Source organism: Callorhinus ursinus, unplaced genomic scaffold, assembly GCF_003265705.2.
Source record: "Callorhinus ursinus isolate GAN/ISIS: 27379988/994484 unplaced genomic scaffold, GSC_fseal_2.0 scaffold20, whole genome shotgun sequence".
NCBI classification, from domain to species: Eukaryota; Metazoa; Chordata; class Mammalia; order Carnivora; family Otariidae; genus Callorhinus; species Callorhinus ursinus.
Window position 1 is genome coordinate 17,953,556 of NW_027397082.1, and position 24,149 is coordinate 17,977,704.

General features: G+C 44.7%; 1 protein-coding gene across 4 annotated transcripts in view; it reads right to left on the minus strand.

Annotated features, from left to right (window-relative positions):
- Nucleotides 1-24,149, minus strand: part of SUFU (SUFU negative regulator of hedgehog signaling) — a 113,375-nt gene that overhangs the window by 74,697 nt on the left and 14,529 nt on the right. For all 4 annotated transcript variants that reach the window (XM_073904262.1, XM_073904263.1, XM_025880384.2 and 1 more), the window contains exon 3: nucleotides 1,361-1,497. In XM_073904262.1, coding sequence (XP_073760363.1) covers nucleotides 1,361-1,497 — 137 coding nt within the window. The remainder of the gene's footprint in view (nucleotides 1-1,360; nucleotides 1,498-24,149) is intronic.

Below are 24,149 nucleotides of genomic sequence, written 5' to 3' on the forward strand. Positions count from 1 at the left end.
GAAGCTGATTAAGAAACAGATGCCTCTGTCTCACCTCTGACCAAATGAATCACAGCCATGCAGGGGGGTTGGGACAAACTCCCTAGAGGATCTCATGAGCAGCGAGGTTTGGGAACCCTTGCTTAGAAAGGACCCACTGTAGTCTCCCAAAGGGGACTACTCCATAGAACACAAAATGGTAGATAGTAGTTAAGGATCACTCCCATTATGTGATAGCCACCCTGCCAACAACTGACCCCAGGGCTCCAGAATGAGGACAAATGAGTTCAACCTAGAGAATCTATTGCACCCCCAATTTATAACCCACTTGAAGGCTGAGGAAAGAAAGTCACTGTCAGATCTATGGTTCCTCAAATTTAGTCTCTACCAGAAGCATCTGGGAACAACACCCCTAAAAGATTCTGAGTCAGAGGTCTCCTGTGGGGCCCAGGAATGTGGACTTATAACAAGCTCTCCAGGAGCTTCTGACGCAGGGGATCCACATTCATTTATGGCAGTCAAAGAGCAAAAGAGTTGGATAAAACTGTCTTGGCCTTCATCTGAAGGCTACTTAGCAAACCAAAAAAACAAAATCTGAGGCTATGTGGGAAATGTTTCTGAGTAATTAATTAGCCACACAGAAACATCCAGATGATATGAAACCTTCCACAAAAGGTTTTAAATTTTGCTCTAACATTTTCTCCCACTGGAGGACCATAGGCAGGATGAGCTAAGAGCCGGAGACCAAGGTCCCAACACAAAGTCCCCACTTCGGTTGCCATGTTAGCAGTCTCCAGAGGGGCACCAGGAGCACAGACCATCCCCTGGAGGCCACTTGAATCACATGAATCAAATTTTTCTGACTGTCAAGGTCCTGCCTGATTCCAGCTTCCCCCTCACACTGTGAGGGATCAAACTCCCAGCAATTTTTTCTCTCTCTCTCTGCCACACCCAAGGCTTAACCAAGATTAACACATGCACTTGGGACCCCAGAAATAGAGATGGCTAGGCCACTGGCAGCAGGGAGCAAGGACCATACTAATTATGGGAAATGGGACAGACAGAGCTGATGAGCTCCATGCTGAGTTGGCCTTTGGCTCGCGGGGAATCTGAAATATGGCTGGCAGTCTGCAGCAAGGGCTGAGGGTGTCAGAACAGTGGCTGTTCGAGGTCACAGTGGCATAACCTTCTCTTCCCTGGCCCAGGTAGATTCCCACCCAGAAAACATCAAGCAGAACAAGTCACTGTCATGGTACAAATGGGGTACAGTACTCCCAGGAAAGGTCACTCCACAGCTATCAAAATATGCCTATGAGTTCCCAAAGCCAACCAGGCTCATGGCATAAGGACCCCCGCGCCAGCCAGCTCTTGGCATTCTTACCTGACTGGAACACGTATCTGGCCAAGCCCTGCATTAGCTCTGCTGGCCAGGTTGGGGGGGCAGACTCCCCTGTTTCTCTCTTCAGACGAAATGTCAATTCAAAGCCAAAACCACTAGGCCCGTCTGTTCCTGTAAATCTGGAAGGAATAAAAAACAAATGTTTTTAGTTCAACTACCTTAGGAAAACACTGCTTTTAAAGTCCAATTAAAGTTCTCCCCTATTTTTGGTGGCCTCAGCATCCAAAACCCTTAATCAGAAGAATCTCTCTCAATAGCCTATAAGGAGCCACAATACTAGTCTTGCGCTCCTGCCAGCCACGATACATGGGTATGACCTTGGCCCAGCCAATCAAATTCCCCTGGTGGCACTCTAAATTATGAGTTCCACATTTTGTGGCTCTGGAACATTCCTCTGGGTGATTAAGGTTCCATTACTGAAAATCTTCCTTATTCACACTCCTTATTCCTTCAAGCTGTTAATAAGCACCTACTTAGTTTGCCGCAAGTCCTGTTGTATGCTCTGTGAGGACTAGACCCTTTCTCCACTCCCACCTTCACCCTGCCCCACAAGAGTACAATCCTTGGGCTGGGCTGGCTGGTCTCCAAACTCAGCATTTGTGGACAGGTCCCAAGGCAGATTCCAAATACTGGGAGGGCCTGTATTCTTCCTGAAACCCGGCATCCTACACGTGCTCATCAATTGGCATGTGCTCTTCCTGAAACTTGGTGACCCATGGGTACTCTTCAATCACTGGAACGCTAGGGAAGCACAGATTTGTGCCCCCTTCTCACCCCAGGTGGCCAAGAATGATGACAGTTACTGCCCCTATGGCCACACTCATCATGGTGATGATGAGGCGAGGGAGGAATGCCTGCCTCTGACCACTAGGAAACACTCAGGTGCTCCCAGTCTTCAGGGAAGTCCCTGAAATGGACTATGGACTTCTGCCAGAGAGGAAAATGATGTGGATGAGAAAGCAAGTGCTGGGTGGGGGGGTGACATGCCCCCTTATGGGAGGGAAGCATCCAGGGAGGATTTCCTGAGAGCTCAGGAGGTTTGCCAGCATGGGAAGGGTTAAAAGTTAAAATATGTTCATGATATAATTTTCAGTAATTATATCTTGTACAAACATGAGCCACAATGATTATACACATGTAAACTCCTCAGCATACAAATACAAATCATAAACTAAGATGACAGCCAACACCTCCTTGCCAAGCTCCCAGAACAGGGAGTCAGAGGTGAGAGTTTCGAAGGGATGATGATGCCCAACCCTGAAATTCCACATGGCATCTTTCCTTCATCATGCTCCTCATCACCCTTAAGAGGCCAGGCCAGGAGATTGGACAGAAAAAGATTCCAAAGTCTCTGAACCTCAGACATCGGTCCTAATCTTGCCTGTGTGCCTGGGTGAGCTCAGCCCTCCTGTACTTACTGCAGTGGAGAGATAACCTCTGAGAAGCTACGTTCTCCAAAGGACTGAAAACGAATAAAGTCATCATGCTGGTGCCTAATTATATTTAAAGGAGGTGTCTATGGTTTGCATTTCCTCTAGGTATCTAGCAATGTGGGAGGCAGAATCCATTTTTGAGGGTATACAACTAGAATTTCAGAGACCAGATGAGAAGAAGTTGTTTGGCAAGACACAGTGTAAGCTATTTTCTTCCCTTACTGAACTGTCATACTGGGGGGCAATTCAATGCAGGGGGGCTGAGGGAATAGCTAAGCCAGCTGAGGCCAGAAGAGCCACCTCCCCGGGGCTGCAGGCTTGAGAGGAGTGTGAAAATCCGAGGTAATGCAACACTGACTCAGAGTTAAAACTCCATCGAAGGAGATGGGTCACTAGGCCAAAGGGAAGATTTCAAGCAGCCTCCAATTAGAAGCAGCTTTGTAAAATGTATTAGACCATTATCCAGGGCTTTCATCTCGGGCCAAGAAAAATACATGATTTCTAACCACAAAAACTTGAGAAACAGACAAAAAGAACATATTCCTCAAATTGCGCGATGGGGAGAACTGTCAGATGCAGAGAGAAATCATATGTAACCAAGCAGCACCGCTGCTCTAAGGAGGCTGTGCACAAACACACATGCATGTATGAGTGTGCATACGCGCACGTGCACATGTCCACCATCTGCCTCCATGCGGGGTACTTTCTGGGCCAGCTCTGTGGTGGGCAGGCCAGCCCTCACTGGGTTAGCTGGGAGGGACAGGCCCGGCCAGATGGTGTCCACCTGCATTTGATTACCACCCACCATGCTGGCTGGACGCAACCTCTAAACTCTGAAACATGCGTTTGGAATGGCCCAGCCTCAGGATAAACACACAACCTGGAGCCTGTCAGAAGGTCTCTTTTTCAAAGCAGACTACCCAGGCAACAGCCAAGGGACAAGGTCATTCAGTCTTTCAAGTCCCTGGAGGGCCTGGCTTGGTCTGGACTTCCTCACGTGAGGGCTTCTCCAGCCGCAGAGGTTTTGTCTGACCAGAGGTTGAAGCCCCTCCTAGGGGGCAGCTGTCTCCCACACCCTCTGAGAAAGAAAAGCACAAGGGGAAACTGGCATGTGCTGCAGAAGGAGGGAGGTGGGTCAGAGCAAAGAATTTTTCTAACACAGAAGGCTGCTAAAACACCAGCCGGTAGTAAAGGAGGCCAGTGGAATTTCTTCCTACGGAGATTTTAAAGGAATACATTACAGATTCTCCCCAATCTGGCAGGGAGGAGGTGAGGTGTTCTTATCTTGTCTTGTTGCAAGGATGGGTGAGACTGTTTCCAGCTCAAGAACTTCTAATCCTGCTCACTGAGGTACCCAGGGGAGAGGATGGCTTTGTCCCAGCAGTTTGGCAAGCCTAGGGACGGATGTGGCAGCATCCAGAATAATATCAAACCTGCGCACAGAAAGAACCCGTGCCTTTCATCTCAGATGTAGTTGCCTGGAACCTGCCCAAAAGCCTGCCCCAAGCACTGGACTAAGAAGGTATCAATCAGCATCCAAGAGGCCAAAATGACCACTAACACCAGGCAGAGATGAATGGGAACCCAGGAGAGACTTTCTGGTGGGAACACAACAGTTCAGGTGGGCAGAAAAGATGATCTAAAAGTTGGCATCTCATGCTCAACACCATTAGTTAATAGGGGAGCTCAAATCAAAACCACAGTGAGGTACCACTTCATCCCCCTTAGGATGGCTAAAATAAAAGACAATAACAAGTGCTGATGAGTATGTGGAGAAATTGCAATTCTCACACACTGCAGGTGGGAGTGTCAAATGGCAGAGCTGCTTTGTAAAATAGTCTGGCAGTTCCTCAGAGTTAAACATAGAGTTACCACATGACCCAACAGTTCCACTCCTAGGTGTACACCCAAAAGAACTGAAAATATATGTTTATACAAAAACTTGTACACTGGGGCGCCTGGGTGGCTGAGTCAGTTAAGCGTCTGCCTTCAGCTCAGGTCATGATCTCAGGGTCCTGGGATTGGGCCCTGAGTCAGGCTCCACACTCAGCAGGAGAGTCTGCTTGTCCTTCTGCCCCTCCCCCTGCTCATGCTCTCTCTCTCAAATAAATAAAATCTTAAAAAAAACACCAAAAAAACCTTTTACATTAATATTCATAGTAGCATTATTCATAATAGCCAAAAAGTGGAAGCAACCCAATGTCATCAATGGATGAGTGGACAAACAAAATGTAGTACATCCATACAATGGAATAAAGAATGATACACTAAAAAAAAAAAAAAGAAAGAATGATACACTGATACAACATGGATGAACCCTGAAAACATTGTGCTAAGTGAATAAAGCCAGATACAAAAGGCCATATAATGTATGATTCCATTTATACAACATGTCTGGAATAAACAAATCCAGAGACAGAAAGTAGATTAGTGGTTGCCAGGGGCTAGGGGGAGTTTAGGGGGAGTGACTACTAATGGGCACAGTTTCTTTTTGGGGTGATGGAAATGATGTTCTGGAATTAAATAGTGATGATGGTTGTACAACCTTATGAATATTCTGAAAAACACTGAATTGTATACTTTAAAAAGGTAAATTTCATGGTATGTGGGGCGCCTGGGTGGCTCAGTTGGTTAAGCGACTGCCTTCGGCTCAGGTCATGATCCTGGAGTCCCGGGATCGAGTCCCGCATCGGGCTCCCTGCTCGGCAGGGAGTCTGCTTCTCCCTCTGACCCTCTTCCCTCTTGTGCTCTCTGTCTATCATTCTCTCCTTCTCAAATAAATAAATAAAATCTTAAAAAATAAATAAATAAATTTCATGGTATGTGAATTGTATATATATATAAAAAAAAGGTATCTTAGGTACACCTCAGTGCTAGGGGGAGCAAGGCCAACCACACCACGTAAGCCAGGTCTTTGTCTGACTCTACTGCTATGATTAACTGAATGCCTATTAAGTTTTAGGCCTTGGACTAAGTACTTATGTCACAGCATTTAATTCTCCAACAAGACTCAGCCACTGTTATCTTCATTTAACTAACATGAGAAAAAGACACTAAAGAGAGTTTAAGTAATAATCCCTATGTCACACAGCAAGCAAGAGACAGAACTTGGACTTGAAGTCTGCCTGACTCCAAAGTCCATCTTCTTACCGCCATGTGACCTCAGGCAAGACATTTAACCTCTCTGTGCCCCAGTTTCCTCATCCATAAAATGGGGATAATAACAAAACAGTAACTATTTCAGAGTTGTGAGGATTAAATGTTAGAAACTGCCTGGAACACTATAAGCATTGTATCACTTACACTAAGTAAAAGAAGCCAGTCACGAAAGACCATGTATTGTATGATTCCACTGATATGACATGATAAATAATATAACTTGTTTTTTGGGTTTTTTTTTTAAGATTTTATTTATTCATTTGAGAGACAGCACGAGCAGGGGTCGGGAGGGGCAGAAGGAGAGGAAGAAGCAGACTCCCCGCTGAGCAGGGAGCTCAACACTGGCTTGATCCCAGGACCCCAAGGATCATGACCTGAGCGGAAGACAGATGTTTAACCGGCTGAGCCACCCAGGTGCCCCATATAACTTGTAATATATAATACAAATTATGTGTATATCATATAAAATGTCCATAGTAGGCAAATCTGTAGAGACAGAAAGCAGACTGGTGACTATGTAGGTCTGAGGGACTGAGGACAAATGTGGAGTGACTGCTAATGTGTATGGGGTTTCTTTTTAGGGTGATGAAGAAATTCTAAAATTAGATTATGATGGTTACATAACTCTGTGAATGTACTAAAACCACTAAATTATACATGTTAAGTGGGTGAACTGTACGGTATGTGAATTATATCTCAATAGAGCTGTTCTTAAAAACTGAGGAGAAAAAGAAAAGATAGTAAAAAAATTCAAACTATAGACATATAGATATAGGTACAGACATACAAAGAGATGTTCAACCTCACTCATGGTAGGAGAAACACAACTTAAATACAAATTAAAGCAATAAGAGGGACACCTGGGTGGCTCAGTCGGTTAAGTGTCTGCCTTCGGCTCAGGTCATGATCCCAGGGTCCTGGGATCGAGCCCTGCATCGGGCTCCTTTCTCAGCAGCGGGGAGCCTGCTTCTCCCTCTACCTGCCGCGACCCCCCTGCTTGTGCTCTCTCTCTCTGGCTCTCTCTCTCTGTCAAATAAATAAAATCTTTTTAAAAATTTCTTTTAAAAAAATAAAGCAACAAGAGACATGATTCTCACCTAATCAGATCAGCAAAATTAAAAAAGTAGGATGTCATTCTATTGGTGAGGCTGTGGAGAAAGAGGTATTTTCATACACTGCTAGTGGGGATAAAGTTAGTACAACCATTTGGAGGGTAAGTTAGCAATACCTAACAAAATTACATCTATTTTACCTTTTGACACAGCAACCCACTTCTAAGAATTTGTAATTGCAAAATATTGGAGACAACCTAAATGCCCATTCACAGAAGAGTGGTTCAAAGAGTATTATGCAGCTATGAGGAAGAGCTAACTGATATGGATACTGTCAAGTAAAAAAAGGCAAAAAGTACTACAGTATACTACCTGTTGAGGAAGAAAGAGGAAGAGATAGGAAAATATACATACATCTGCTCATTTGTGCAAAAAGCAACATAGCAAGAATAAATCAGAAACTACTAAGATTAGCTACCTACAGGCAGTAGGCAGGAACGAGGTGGAAAGGACTACAGGGCAGGGGGGCAGGGCACATTTCTCTGAATATGTATCCTGGTGTACAACAGGTGCTCAATAAAGACGAAAAGAACGAACTAACAGGCTCAGGCAGCAACCCTTTCCATCCGGATCCAGTATGACCCCAGAAGAAGTGGCCCTGCTGGCCTCCAGGTCCTCTGGTACCTGTGGAAGTGCTCTGGCAATCCTACAGTGAAGCTGGCAACAAGCCTTACCCCTCTCACGGCACAAATGTGACTACCCACCTAACTTTTCAAGATGTGTTTGCTTACTGTAAGCCCACAGATCAGGATGTGGCAACATACCTGAGCTGCAAGGCAAACACTCGGCATTGTATAATTACACTCAACTGGGCCCTGGGCTGAAGAAGTGTGCTGCAGGGCAAGGGTGCGGTGAGAGCCAGCCCAAGTACCCAGAGCTCTTTCACTCCCCTCTCTGAAAAGCAGCAAACTACCACCAACCATCAAAAGACCAGTGGGTCAGGAACAGTCAATACATAATCTGATCTACTGCTCTGTCTGGGCAGTTTAAATTCCAGAACAACAAGCAGGAGCCCTGGTCGGTGTGCCCAGAAACAAATGTGGAGGGGCCAGGAAACAGGAAATGGATCTGGCCTTTCCCCTCATCCTTATGGTCATCTCCAGCCTCCCCTAATTTGGGGAGGCTCCAGCTCTTGACCTAGTTCCTAAAAAGACTTCATCGTGGGTCTGAGGACTCTGGCGTCACTGAAAGAGGGCAACCAACTTGTCCTTGTTTTTGCAGGACTTTCCTGACTTTAGAATTGAAAACCTCACGTCCTGGGAAAGCCGTTAATCTCAGGCAAATTGCAACAATCACCCAACACTGAAGTGTCACTACCTGACCCACACAAAGCAAAATGCCGCCAAATCCAAAAGCACCAAATATGCATCAAGAGCCACCAAAATGTCAGCAGAATCTCTGGAGCCAGGCTGCCTCTGCTCAAGTTCTGGCTCTGCTACTTCCTGGCTGTAGGGTAAATCACATATCCTCTCTGCGCCTCAATTTCTTCATCTGTAGAATCAGAGATATGAAGAATAAACCCTAAGGTAAACTCTGGAGTCCGGTGGTAATGATGTGTCAATGTAGATCCATCGATTGTAACAAATGTGCCATTCTGGTACGGGATGCTGATAGTGGGGGAGGCTGTGCATGTGTGGAGGTGGAGGGTATATATGGGAACTCTACATCCACTCAATTTTGCTGTGAACCTAAAACTGCTCTAAAATATACAGTCCAGGGCGCCTGGGTGGCTCAGTTGGTTGGGCAACTGCCTTCGGCTCAGGTCATGATCCTGGAGTCCCTGGATCGAGTCCCGCATCAGGCTCCCTGCTCAGCAGGGAGTCTGCTTCTCCCTCTGACCCTCCCCCCTCTCATGTGCTCTCTCTCTCTCAAATAAATAAATAAAATCTTTAAAAAAATAAAAAATAAAAAAAATAAAATATACAGTCCATTTAGGGCGCCTGGGTGGCTCAATCGTTAAGTGTCTGCCTTCGACTCAGGTCATGATCCCAGGATCCTGGGATAGAGCCCCGCATCGGGCTCCCTGCTCCGCGGGAAGCCTGCTTTCTCCCTCTCCCTCTGCAGCTCCCCCCTGCTTGTGCTCTCTCTCTCTCTCTAAAAATAAATAAAATCTTTCAAAAAAAAATAAAAAAACAAAGTCCATTTAAAAAAATATTAAAAAGTCCATTTTTATTTATTTATTTGTTTGTTTGTTAAAGTAGGCTCCACACCCATTGTGGAGTCCAACACGCAGCCTGAACTCACGACCCTGAGATCAAGACCTGAGCCAAGGTCAAGAGTCAGACGTTTAACAGACTGAGCCACCCAGATGCCCCTAAAGTCTATTTTTAAAAATGGAGACATGAGGGGCAACTGGGTGGCTCAGTCATTAAGTGTCTTCCTTTGGCTCAGATCATGATCCCAGGGTCCTGGAATCGAGCCCCACATCGGGCGCCCTGCTTCACCCTCTCCCTCTGCCTGCTTCCCCCCCTACTTGTGCTCACTTTCTGTCAAAAAAATAAAATCTTTTGAAAAAATAAAAAATTAAAATAAAAAAATAAAATGGAGATGCAAGTAGCCATCATATGGGAGCTACTTAAATGAATTAATGTATATGCACCCCTCAGAGCAGTGCCTGGAACACAGCAGGTACTGTCTCAGTGTCAGCTATTATCTATAGTAGTTCCCAGTTCGGAAATTCACCCTAAGAGCATAATCTTGTATTTGGAAAAAGTCTTGTGCATAAATATATTCCATGGTATTTTAAGAGTGAAGAATCTAGAAGCAGTCTAAATGCTCGACAAGCTGAGATATTCTGAGTTCTGGTGCATGGAATGGCAAGACATCACACAGTCATTAAAACTCAGAGTTCTGGGGGCACCTGGGTGAATCAGTCGTTAAGCGGCTGCCTTCGGCTCAGGTCATGATCCCAGCGTCCTTGGATCGAGCCCCGCAACAGGCTCCCTGCTCAGCAGAAAGCCTGCTTCTCCCTCTCCCACTCCCCCTGCTTATGTTCCTTCTCTTGCTGTGTCTCTCTCTGTCAAATGAATAAATAAAATCTTTAAAAAAAAAAAAAAACTGAGAGTTCTGAAAACAGGACCAATCTCTCTCAGCTTTGAGAGGTGAAGGGAAGCCTTGTGGTTGCTGGTGGGAATGTACAGTAGTGCAGCTACAAAACAGTACGGTGGTTCCTCAAAAAAACTAAACATAGCTTTATCGTATGATTCAGCAACTCCATTTCTGGGTATAACCCAAAGAAATGAAAACGGTGAACGAACCATGAGAGACAATGGACTCTGAAAAACAAACTGAGGGTTCTAGAGGGGAGGAGGGTGGGGGGATGGGTTAGCCTGGTGATGGGTATTAAAGAGTGCACATTCTGCATGGAGCACTGGGTGTTATGCACAAACAATGAATCATGGAACACTACATCAAGAACTAATGATGTAATGTATGGTGATTAACATAACAATAAAAAATCTGCTCTGAAAAAAAAAAAGAAATGAAAATGGTGACTCAAACAGATACTCTCACACCCATGTTCACAGCAGCATTGTTCACAGTAGCCGAAAGGTGAAAACAACCCAAATGTCTATTCATCGGTGAATGGATAAACAGAATGTGGTATGTCTACACAATGGAATATTATTCCGCCTTAAAAAGGAAGGAAACTCTGACACATGCTACAACATGGATGAACCTTGAAAACATTATGCTAAGTGATATAAGTCAGACACAAAAGGGCAAATGTATGATTCCACTCATATGAGGTCCCTAGAGTAGTCCAATTCACAGACACAGAAAATAGAATGGTGGTTGCATATCTCCATTAAAAAATGCAGATATGAGTAGGAGAATGGGGTGGGGGAGGTGGAATGGGGAGTTATTGTTTAACGAGTACAGAGCTTCAGTTGGGAAGATGAAAAAGTTCTGGAAATGGATGGTGGTGACAGCTATATAACAATGTGAATGTACTTAATTTCACTGAACTGTACACCTAAAAATGGTTAAAATGGTAAATATAGATTTTACTCAAGTCATGAAAAACCATGAAACAAAATCTCATACAAAGTGATTCAAAATATTTGTGCAGGGACGGCTGGGTGGCTCAGTTGGGTGAGCAACCGACTCCTGATTTTGGCTCAGGTCATGATCTCAGGATTGTAGGATCGAGCCCCACACTGGGCTCCATGCTCAGTGCAGAATCTCCTTGTCCCTCTCCCTCTGCTCCTCCCTCTGCTTGTGCTCTCTTTCTCTCTCTCTAAAATAAATAAATAAAATCTTAAAAAAGCATATTTGTGCAGGGCACCTGGGTGGCTCAGTCATTAGCGTCTGCCTTCAGCTCAGGTCATGGTCCCGGGGTCCTGGGATCGAGCCCCACATCGGGCTCCCTGCTCCACGGGAAGCCTGCTTCTCCCTCTCCCACTCCCCCTGCTTGTGTTCCCTCTCTCGCTGTGTCTCTCTGTCAAATAAATAAATAAAATCTTAAAAAAAAAAAAGCATATTTGTGCATATACACACAGTGTAAAAATATATGAAGAAAATATATGTGAGGAAAAGACAGGAAGAAAATGCAATAAAATTATAGTGGCTATCACATTGCAATTTTTCTTTTTCAAACTTCTTTGTATTTTCCAAATTTTCTACTCTTTATAATCTCTGGTCTAGACTGTAAACCCTACAAGGACAGGGACGTGTCTTATTCGCTGCTGTATCTGCCAGACTTCTCACAGAATCTGTTGGCTAAGGGTACATATTGGACATTCCAGGTATGACAGGAGAGGCCTGTGGTCAGCACCCTCTCTCCCCAGGGGTGGCCTGGATACTTCCATTGGTATCTGAAGCAAGGAATCCTGGGCCAACTAAGGCGGCTGTCAAGGGTCCACCTTGTGGGGGAGGTACCTCTAAAGTCAGGTCTAGGGACTGTAGCTCAGTCTCAAGCTCAATATTGTTGTCAAAAGAAAAGGAAGAATACACTATTTGCCTCAGGAAACATATGGCACAGGAGGCCAGGCCAGTCCAATCCCAGAACCGCTTTCATTCCCTATAAAGGCTCCTGTTGTCTCTCCTTCCCCTTTCCTCTTTCCCTACTTCTTGGTGGGTCCTCCCCTCTAATCAGCCCTTCTTGGAAATTAGGCTTAGTTCCTGGCCTTACTGGGTTGGACATCCTCTCCCAGAGGAATGGAGCCTGTACATCCTGTCCCTGGGGAACAGACTGCAGACCTTTTCCCTTGGTGGCTTTCCTCCACGGGCACCCACAACCTCCATTTGTGTCTCTAATAGGCATAGGGCAAAGCCTAGCCTTAGCTCCAACTGGACCCAGAGATTACAAAAAGCCCTAAACTGAAGACCTCCAGTAGCTCTGGGGCTCTGCAAGGAGGCTGCCTATCTCTTCTCCACCTCTGCCTCTCAGAGCAGTGCCAAACACATTCAAGGACCACTCATCCAAACTCCAGCACATGTTTGGAGCACCATGTTTCTTGAGGTGAATTTGCTCCAAGGCCCTCAGTAGTGCCCCAAACCTCATGATGCCCTGCCTCAGTCAGTTAAGCATCCAACTCTTGGTTTCAGCTCAGGTCATGATCTCAGGGTCCTGGGATTGAACCCCATGTCAGGGTCCACACTCAGCACAGAGTATGCTTGAGATTCTTTCCTCTTCCCTCTTCCTCCCTCTCTGCTCCTCTCCCTGCTCATGCTCTCTCTTTCTAAAGAGAACAAAATTTTATCTATAATTTTATCTAATAAAATCATTTCTAAATGAATAAAATCATCTTTTAAAAAGAAATTATATATGGTCCTTTACTTGACCATTGTTTTCTTGTTGAATAGGAGGTTACTTCCAAAGCTGCACTCTTTTGTACTTTGGCAAAGATCTTGATGCATATTGCTTTTTGCTTGTTTTCCCTCAATAACTCATATTTGGGGAAATCCCTATTATTCCCTTGGATTTAGAGTCCCAGAATAAGAGATTTTAGAAGTTGGTCTGAGCACTAAAGAAAGAAGGCATTCCGACTAGGATCCAGGTGTGTGCTAACATGTGGCCAACTTCATCCACCTTTGGGTGTAGGGTCACCAAACTGGTAGGTAAAGGAAATGAGGCACGCCACAAGTGTCGGGCAGCATTTCTGATACTGACCAGTTTCTCTGCTCCCAGGTCCCACTATATCTAGGCCAGTACCAACGCTGCACTGTGACACCAAACCAACCTCCATGTCCCAAAAATATCCCCCACCCCATACCATGACTACTGCTGCCCTCAACCTGGAAGGCCCTTCTAGACCAGTCTTATCTTCCCAAATCCTCCTGTCAAAAAAGCTCTTCTCAATTACCATGTCTTTTGCTCTTTTTTTATGCTCTTTTTCCCCCACACTATATTTTCTCAAAGCACTGTTTTATCTCTAATACAGTCCTTTGTGTGTTTTTAACAACACACAAAGCAAGGGTCTCTCACATTATACTATGGAGTCCTGCCATTCTTCTACTTCTTTGTAGTTCCCCAAAGTGACACACACTGAACGCAGAACAATGATGGTACTTAGCAGGTATCAAAAGATATCAGTTGACTGACTCCTGATGACATGCACATACTGAGACTAAACAAATGTTTATAAACTAGACTGAATCTGAGAAAAGAGGCAAAGTTTTATAAGATTTAGAATGGTAGGTAAGGGATAAGGAGGAAAATGCTAGACCAAGGTTGTGGGCTGAAGACCTGAGGCAGAGTGGTGAGCCAGCCAACAGTGACCAGGAAGCCAGGAAGTGAGGAAGGTAGACATCAGAAATTCTTAGTCTTGGTCTCTCTGGACCCTTTGGAGATCCCAGGGTAGACTTAGGGTGGCAATTACACAAAATTATACCACTCTAGGATCCTATAAGATGCCAGAGAGGAGTCCAGGGACATGGGCAAGAATACAGGGAATGGAGGTTGCCTGAGCCAACACAAGCCCAGCCCATCACTCCCTTGCTGACCCTTGGGCAAGTTAACTTACATATGCCCCCATTTCCTCAGCTGTTAGACTGAGATAAAGATACTTCCCTCAAAGGGAGGCTTAAAATGGGATGGCCCAGTGTCTAGCACCCAGCCAGGACACCCCCACCCCCGAGAAGCTAGCATTCATCCTTCCTTTGCTTAGTGCTCAGTAGAAGCATTCTCTGTGTATCATTTCTCCCTTAAAAATTCAGCAGATGGGGTGCGCCTGGGTGGCTCAGTTGGTTAAGCATCCAACTCTTGGTTTCGGCTCAGCTCATGATCTCATGGGTGGTGGGATCGAGCCTCATGTCGGGCTCCATGCTCAGTGGAGAGTCTGCTTGAGATTCTCTCCCTCTGCCCCTCCCTCCACTTGCATGCACGCACTTCCTCTCATAAATAAAAACATCAGCAGATGATTCTAGCTTCCCAACTTCTGGACTCTGGAGTTTAATCAGCCCATCCTTCAAGGGCTGCCCAATATTGGATCTAAACATTTACAAAGGGGCACCTGGGTGGCTCAGTTGGTTAAGCGTCTGCCTTAAGCTCAGGTCATGATTCCAGGGTCCTGGGATCAAGCCCCACATCAGGCTCCCTGTTCAGTGGGGAGTCTGCTTCTCCCTCAGGCCCTCCACCCCTGCCCCCTGCTTGTGCTCTATCGAATGAATAAATAAAAATCCTTAAATAAATAAATAAAAATTAAACATTTGCAAAGCTGATGTTTTTATTTTTGAACAATTCACATTTACAGATACTTCATTAGCTGTTTTGAAATGGGGTTTGGTGACTACACAAATACTATACTAAATAGAGAAACTGTAAAATTATTTTGAAATATGTTTATAAAGTAATATTTTGCATAGCTAAGATTTTTTTAAAAACATTCAGCTATATTGTATTAATTCTGTATAATCATAAGAAAAAGAGAGAAGGAGAGGAGGAGGGAAGAGGCAGGAAGGAAGGGAGAAATGACAGCCACTGAGACGGCATCCTCACACTGAGCTGGGAAGTTGACGGGGCCATAGAGCACAGCAGAGCCACCTCTGAGCTTTAACTCTGAGTAGCAGATGCTCTTCCCACTACACAGCATCCAACGAGATTCATGGAATGTATTTGCCTCACTCAGGTAGATGTTTCCTTAGATCCCTTGTAGGGAGCCAAGGACCACATTCCCAAAGCATTCCTCAGTTCCAAACAGTAGCTCACAGGACTGATTCAGCTGAGAATCCAGCTGAACTCACCTGGCTCCCAACCCTTAGGGCATTTAACTCTATCCCAGGTTTTCAGTGAGCAAAGAGCTTCCCCAGACTGAGACATTGAGCCTATGAAAAAGACCAGGTGGTCAAAAGGTAAACTAAGTCCAGGAGGATGTAATGTACAACATGATGACTATAGTTAACACTGCTGTATGGTATATTTAAAAAAAAAATTTGTAAGTAGGTTCCATACCCAATGTGGGGCTTGAACTCACAACCCTAAGATCAAGAGTTGCATTTTCTGGGTGACTGGATGGCTCAGTTGGTTAAGCAACTGCCTTCAGCTCAGGTCATGATCCCGGAGTCCCAGGATCCTGAATCGGGCTCCCGGCTCAGCAGGGAGTCTGCTTCTCCCTCTGACTCTCTCCCCTCTCATGCTTTCTCTCTCTCTCTCAAATAAATAAATAAAATCTTAAAAGAAAAAAAGTTGCATGTTTTACAAACTGAGCCAGCCGATGTAAAATTGCTAAGGGAGGGGCCCCTGGGTGGCTCAGTCGTTAAGTGTCTGCCTTCGGCTCAGGTCATGATCCCAGGGTCCTGGGTTCGAGCCCTGCATTGGGCTCCCTGCTCGGCAGGAAGCCTGCTTCTCCCTCTCCCACTCCCCCTGATTGTGTTCCCTCTCTCGCTGTGTCTCTCTCTGTCAAATAAATAAATAAAATCTTTTTAAAAAAAATAAATAAATAAAGTTGCTAAGGGAGTAAATCCTAAGTGATCTCATCTCACACACACACACACACACACACACACACACACAAATACACACATTTTTCTTTCTTTTTTTTTTTTGTATCCATATGAGATGATGGATGTTAAACTTACTGTGATAATCATTTCCTAAAATACATGGTCATTATACTGTACATGTTAAACTTATACAGCTGCTATGTGTCAACTACATCTCCGTAAAACTGGAAAAAAGGGACACCAGGGTGGTTCAGTTGGTTAAGTGTCTGTCTTTGGCTCAGGTCATGATCCTGGGGTCCCGGGATCAAGCTCTGCATCGGGCTCCCTGCTCAGCGGGCAGCCTGCTTCTCCCTCTGCCCTTCACCCTGCTCATGTTCTCTTTCTCTCGCTTTCTCTCTCAAATAAATAAAATCTTAAAAAAAAAAAACTGGAAAAAATTTTTGAATAAAATAAAATAATTTTTAAAAAGGAAAAACACCAAGCCAAGAGTAGCAGACCTTTTTTCTGCAGGGTGGCGAAAGCTCATAGTTCACCCTCCCTTAGTGGAGACCTACCATACCTTCTCCCCCCTACTCCCAACCACCAGCAAAGAACCAAAAGGTCAGTCCCCCAGGGGGATTCCAAGCCAGCCTGGTACTGTATAAAAATTCTAGACCAAAGAAGAGCTTGGTGTTGGGTTTCTTGGCATCATTACAATAGCTCCCACTCTTGGCTTTGGTTTAAACAACATATATACAAAATCTCTTTAAAAATAAGAAAAGACAGGGGCACTTGGCAGTCAGTACAGCAAGGGGCTCCTAATCTCTGGGTTCTGATTTTGAGCCCCACATTGGGTATAGAGATTGCTTAAGTAAAAAAACTTAAAAAATAATAATAAGAGGATGCCTGGGTGGCTCAGTCAGTTAAGCGTCTGCCTTTGGCTCAGGTCATGATCCTGGGGTCCTGGGATCAAGTCCCACATCGGGCTCTCTGCTCCATGGGGAGCCTGCTTCTCCTTCTACCTCTGCCTCTCTCTCTCTCATGAATAAATAAATAAAATCTTAAAAAAAAAAAAGGAGAAGAAAAGACAGGCAGGCCAACAGCAGCAAGATCACAGTCTGATTTGGGAAGGGAGGTGCCATGTGCATACAGGTGTACAGGTTGGGGCTTCTTACAGACCCAAGGGCCAGAGCATTCTGCCCAAGGGCCTTTTGTCCACCCACTATCCTCCTGGACTCTGAGAAGCCAGCTGCCCCAGAAGATCAAGACATCCAAAAGAGGATAATAGGAAGAAACAAATCCTTCCAGCATCTCAGTTCCCAAGGGCAAGGACTGTACTTTTTGTGTGTTCTGTACGTGGGTACATCATGTCACAGCTGAGCAAACGCTAAATGGTAATCATATTCCCATTGCTGTCCAAAGAGATAATAAGGCTGAGACATTCAACAACAAGCAAGATAAGACAGCATTAAAAAAGCAATGAGCCTTCCTCTCTGTCACTATCAAAGTCAGACTCAAATATCTTAATGGCATTTCCTTTGAGCCACTTTTCTGCTGTTTCCTTTTTAGGGAAACAAAACACCACTCAGCTCAGTTCCCATGCCTTCATACTGGTGCTAAGGTCCCACACTACTGGAAAAGTTTCCTAAAACCACACTCCTGCCTACCCCCATCACATCATCCCTTGCTTCCCTCACGAGTCAACAGATAATCTGTTGAATGTCACATTCTTTATATTGCCTTCAAACTCTCCTGCCTCATCTTGCTCCACTGCCCTCCTCTCTTACCAAGCCCCAGACATACTGGCCTTCTTTCTGTCCCCTGAACACCTCAAGGTCCCTCCTGCCTCAGGGCCTTTGCTCTGGTTATTTTCACCGCCTATGATCTTCTCATGGTTGAGGGACCAAAGCACGTACAACTCCAGGGAACACAAACTGCACAGAGTAACATGAATGGTGCCCCCGGAGTTGTATAATGTGACAGCCCTGACTGCCACTTTGTCATTGAGTTCAAATGTTACATCTTCAAGGACACCATCATTGGTTACCTGCTAAATGTACTGTCTCCACCCAACTTAACTCCTACTTCTACCCAGGTATTCCCCAGCACATCACCCCTGCTTTATTTTCAACACAGCACCTGCACTATCTAAAATTATCAATACTTGTACATGTTTCTCCTGTAAGAATGTTAAGATCCATGAGAGCAGAAACTTTGCCTTCTTGCTCCCATGGTACTCCCAGCATGTAACAAAGCACCAGACATTTAGATAATGTGCACTAAACAGTTATGGAAATCAATTAAGGGCTTATCAGATACCAAGCACTGTACCAGGTGCTGGAGGTACTCCACCCCACCCTGATAAAGCAAAGTTCAGACATTTTTACCAAAATTTCACACCTCTTCCCAAAGGAAGGCTCTGACTCCTGTGAAAATGCAGTGCATTTGGATTATCTTCCCTCTTAGGAGAGTAAGGGTCCAGACTGAAGGAATGCCCCTGAAAGAGCTAAATGCTCAGACTTGGTGCTGGACCGAGAGAATTCTTCACCTCTGGTGTGAGAATGCTTTCTCAACAGCCATAGAAAGCCCAAAATGAGGGCTACCAATGGGAAGCCACTGGATGGTGCTGAGCTGAGGGGTGACATGTGTGAGATGCTGTGGACGACTGCCCCCGGCCACAGAGCTAGCACAGAACTAAGGGATCTGTGTCAGCAATGTTCCTGCAAAGAAAACTCCAATCCCAAAGGCTCACCATGCAGCTACTGCCTTCTCCCTGGGCCTTTCCTCTGCACAAAACCCTGGCCACGGGAATGAAAAATTGCAAGACTGGCTCCAGGAGGGCAGGAATCCAGAATGTGGGCAACCCGATATATTGCAAAAGCTAGAGCAGGAAGGAGAAGGGGTTAGGGCAAGCCATGGCGTCGTCTGTTGGTTTTCACTACACTTTCTCCTCTAACCAACCAAGCTGTTCAGAAGGATTTAGGAGTCAAAATCCATCACAAGCAGAAAGTGCAGCTAGCCAGCCTGACCCCCTGGGATGGGATGGAGAGCCTGGGCCAGGCACCATTCTCTAGTAGTTACCCCTCCCCTCAGGCATGGCTCCTGAGCTCCTGACCTCATGTTGAAAGGCGTGAGATCAGAGTAAGGGAAACTGGTGGTCAGAGGCAGGGCTCCAAGCTCCCCAAGGCATCACATGGAGGTCAGCACTGGAAAAACAAAAGCATCTCCTTGATTGGTCTTCTTGTGACAAAGCCAGTTCTATGACTGGAACCTCAAGAAGCCTGAGTAACATGGAAGGAAGAAGGAAGGAAAGGGATCTTTGAAGGCCACTATCTTTTACTAACACACTAATAAAGCCTGGAGTCCAGTGGAACATGTCTCTCTGAGAAGCTGCTATGAACCCACATTCTCCCCAACAAATGGGCAACTGGTCTAGCCCCAAACATAGGCCTGGCCATGTTTCTGAGCATGGGGACTCCTACTTGAAGAAAACCTTCCACCAGGCCTCAAGGCATGGACTGTAGAAAAGAAGGCTAGGAGACTCCATGTGATCACTTAAGATTCAAAGGCTGTATCAGGCCCACCTGCCCACAATGTTTTCCAGTTCAAGGACTCTTCAGCCAAAAAGACTGGGGGTTGTGGGTGGCTCAGTCGTTAAGCGTCTGCCTTCGGCTCAGGTCATGATCCCAGCGTCCTGGGATCGAGCCCCGCACCGGGCTCCCTGCTCGGCCGGGAGCCTGCTTCTCCCTCTCCCACTCCCCCTGCTTGTGTTCCCTCTCTCGCTGTGTCTCTCTCTGTCAAATAAATAAATAAAATCTTAAAAACAAACAAACAAACAAAAAAGACTGGGGGCTCCATGAAGACCAGACCAAGAGTATGCTGCTCATTAATAAAAACCTCATGCCCAGAATTGCCCCAGCAATGACTATCTCTGTAGTAAATGAATGGCTGGCCTCCAAACAGACCAGTGATTAATGCTGGATGGGAACCAAGTGTACCCACCCATCACCCAGGAGACCCAGTGCCAGGAGAGATCTACTATTACTAAATTATTTGATTTCTATGTATGGCAGAAAGCCTCAAAAGCCCCCAAATGGCAGCCTATTTATTTCAGGAAATTACCTAAAAAGGATCTTATCCATCCCTTGGCACTTGTGTTTAAACCCGTGAAACTTCTGTGTACAGTGGGCACACGGAACCTGGGGCACTCTATATGGCCAGTCTCGGTCTTCCATATCCACACACTCAAGAAAGGAGAAAGGAGGAGGCTCATGGTGTTCATTTCCAGGTGACAATGATCACCAAATCTAACCACTGATCACCTTTCTAAGAGGAAAACAGAGGCGCTCGGGTGGCACAGTTGGTTAAGTGTCCAACTCTTAGTTTTGGCTCAGGTCATAAACTCAGGGATGTGAGATAGAGCCACGCATCAGGCTCTGCACTCAGTGTGGAGTCTGCTTAGAGACTCTCTCTCCTTCTCCCTCTGTCCCTCCCTGTCCAAATGAATAAATATTTAAATAAATAAATAGATAGATAGAGAAATAAATAAATAAGTAAATGGAAAACAACAGCAGGAACAACACACCCCCTCAGGACTACCACCATGCATGGTGATTTGTACCTAAGGGACTGAGGTATTAACTGAGAGGTGGGTGGCCAGCACAGTCAGTACATTTACTACCTAAACTGCTCCTCATTCCTATGAGAAGTCAAGCAGCAAAAGGAAAAAAAAGAAAAGATATAGTTGGGGCGCCTGGGTGGCTCAGTCGGTTAGGTGGCTGACTCCTGATTTTGGCTCAGGTCCTGATCTCAGGGCCCTGGGATAGAGCCCCAAGTCAGCCTCCTCACTCAGCAGGGAGTCTGCTTGAGGATTCTCTCTTTCTCCCTCTGCCCCCTCCCCCCACTCGCATTCTCTCTCTCTCAAATAAATAAGTCTTTTAAAAAAATTATAATAACAAAAAAGATGTAGGGGCGCCTGAGTGGCTCAGTTGGTTAAGCATCTGCCTTGGGCTCAGGTCATGATCCCAAAGTCCTGGGATCAAGCCCCATGTCGGGCTCTCTGCTCAGCGGGGAGCCTGCTTCTCCCTCTCCCTCTCCCTAATGCTCCCCCTGCTTGTACTCTCTCTCTGTCAAATGAATGAATAAAATCTTTAAAAAAAAAAAAAAAGAAAGAAAGAAAGAAAAGAAAAGATGTAGTTAATGTAACATGGCAATGGGTATGAACCATCTTCCCCAGCAAATATGCTGTTTTCATAATTTGGAAACCCTAGCAGCCCTGGGCGGACTGGATTTAGAAAAAAGCACTAGCCAGGCAGTGAGGAAGCTTTGGAAGATGTTAATTCGCAAAGTGAGGGGACTCACACAAGACAAAAGCCTAATGGACACCTGGGCCAGCAACACTCACCATGAATTTACAGAAATCATCATGAAGATAAATACAAGATCACAAAAAGTGATAGGATTAGGAATATTTTTTTTCTCCCTTTTCTAATTTTCAACATTCTGGGTAAAATGGTTCAACTGTCTTTATAAGTGAAAAAGGCAAATTTATAACTAAAAAGTAACAACAATGATGGATGGAACAAGAAAAGTAGAGGCCACGAAAGTTTTGGATTTTGGAAAGTCTTCTCGATCCTGGTTCAATTAAGACAGAGAGTTTGAGGTCTGGCTGGGATCTCAAGGAGCCTGGTGTACTCATTTCTCATCTAGAGCAAGGTGAAGCTCGCCAGGGTCTGAAGTGGTCAAGTTTGCACACAAGTCTTTCTATCATCTGTACTGGAAAGCACAATCAATCTTGAACCTGTGGATTAAGACTAGGTCCCAGTACCAGCTATCGACTTTACAGTCGACCATCACTGGGGAAAAGGTATAGAATTCACGAGCCAGCCCCAATTAAAACCAACGGAGACAAAGGAATTCAGATGTGAGCCCAGTACTACTCTGGGGAACTAACTCACTTAATTGCTTGAGAAGTGACCAAAAGGCAAACATGCCAAAAATATAATCAGCCCCATAATTATGTCTGAACCCATAATGTGAGAAAAAGGGTATGTGTGGTTGGGGGTCAAGTGGGAAGTGGGATGGGGTTAGGAACAAAAACCAAGATATGGAGGCACCTGGGTGGCTCAGTCATTAAGCATCTGCCTTTGGCTCAGGTCATGATCCCAGGGTCCTGGGATCAAGCCCAGTGCCAGGCTCTCTGCTCCGCGGGAAGCCTGCTTCTCCCTCTCCCACTCCCCCTGCTTGTGTTCCCTCTCTCGCTGCGTCTCTCTCTGTCAAATAAATAAATAAAATCTTAAAAAACAAAACAAAACAAGATATGTCACCAAAGAAGAGATATAGGTAGAGATAAGCATATGAAAAGATGCTCAACATCATATGGCATTGGGAAATTGCAAATTAATACAACAATGAGATACCATGCCACCCCTGTTAGGATGGCTAAAATCCAAAAAACTGACAATACCAAATGCTGGTCAGGACACAGAATAAGAGGAACTCTTATTCACTGCTGGTGGGAATGCAAAATGGTACAGCCGCTTCGGAAGACAGTTTGGCTATTTCTTACAAAATTAAACATACTCTTACCATATGATCCAGCAACTTTACCCAAATGAGTTGAAAACTTATGTCCACACAAAAACCAGCAGATGAATGTTTATGGCAGCTTTATTCAAAATTGCCAAACACTGGAAACAAGATGTCCTTCAATAATAAATGAATAAACTATAGTATATACACACAATGGAGTATTACTCAGTGATAAAAGGAACTGAGCCAACCACAAAAAGACATGGAGGAACCTTAAATGCATATTGCTCACTGAAAGAAGTCAGTCTGAAAAGGTCATGTATTGTATGATTCCAACTGCATGACATTTTGGAGAGGACAACACAGTAAAACGATAAGTGGTTGCAAGAGGCTTGCGGGGGTCGGGGAGGGAAGGAGGGATCAATAGGCAAAGAACAGCACATTTTTAGGGCAGTAAAACTATTCTGCATGATACTATAATGGTATTTCAGGATATGTATTTGTCAAAACTCATAAAACTATGTAACACAAAGTGTAAACCCTAATGTAAACTGTGGACATCAATTAGTAATAACGTATCAGTATTGGTTCATCAATTGTAACAAATGTACCTCACTAATGCAAGATGTTAATAACAAGAGAAACCATAAGCAAATTAAGGTATATATGGGAACTCTGTACTATGTGTTACAATTTTCTATACATCTAAAGCTGCTCTAGAATATAAACCTCATTAATTTAAAAAAATCATTACAGTTCACTCATATGCGGAATTTAAGAAACAAAATGAAGAAAAAAAAGAGACAAACCAAAAAACAGACTCTTCACTATAAACAACAAACTGATGGTTACTGGAGAGGTGGGTGAGGGAATGAGTGAAATAGGTAAAGGGAATAAAGAGTACATTAATCATGATGAGCACTGAGTAATGTACAGGATTGTTGAATCACTATATTGTACCCCTGAACCTAATATAACACTGTACATTAATTATACCGGAATTAAAATTTTTTTAAATAAATTTTAAAAAATGGTTAAAATGGTAGTTTATGTTATGTACATTTTAGAATAAAAACCAATAAATAAATAAGTAAAAACAGGAATTAAAAAAATCTTTTAATAGAAAGTGCTTTCTTTTATTTATTTATTTATTTAATTTATTTATTTTTAAGATTTCATTTATTTATCTGACAGAGAGAGACAGCAAGAGAGGGAACACAAGCAGGGGGAGCTGGTGAGGGAGAAGCAGGCTACCCGCTGAGCAGGGAGCCCAATGCGGGGCTAGATCCCAGGACACTGGGATCATGACCGAGCCAAAGGCAGACACTTAATGACTGAGCCACCCAGGCACCCTGTTATATCACTTTTTATTTTTTATTTTTATTTTTTAATTTTTTAAATTTTATTTATTTATTTCAGAGAGAGAGAGAATGAGAGATAGAAAGCACAAGAGGGAAGAGGGTCAGAGGGAGAAGCAGACTCCCTGCCAAGCAGGGAGCCCGATGTGGGACTCGATCCCGGGACTCCAGGATCATGACCTGAGCCGAAGGCAGTCGCTTAACCAACTGAGCCACCCAGGCGCCCCATATCACTTTTTAAAAACATTTTAATTCCTGGGGCACCTGGGTGGCTCAGTCTATTAAGCATCTGCCTTTGGCTCAGGTCATGATC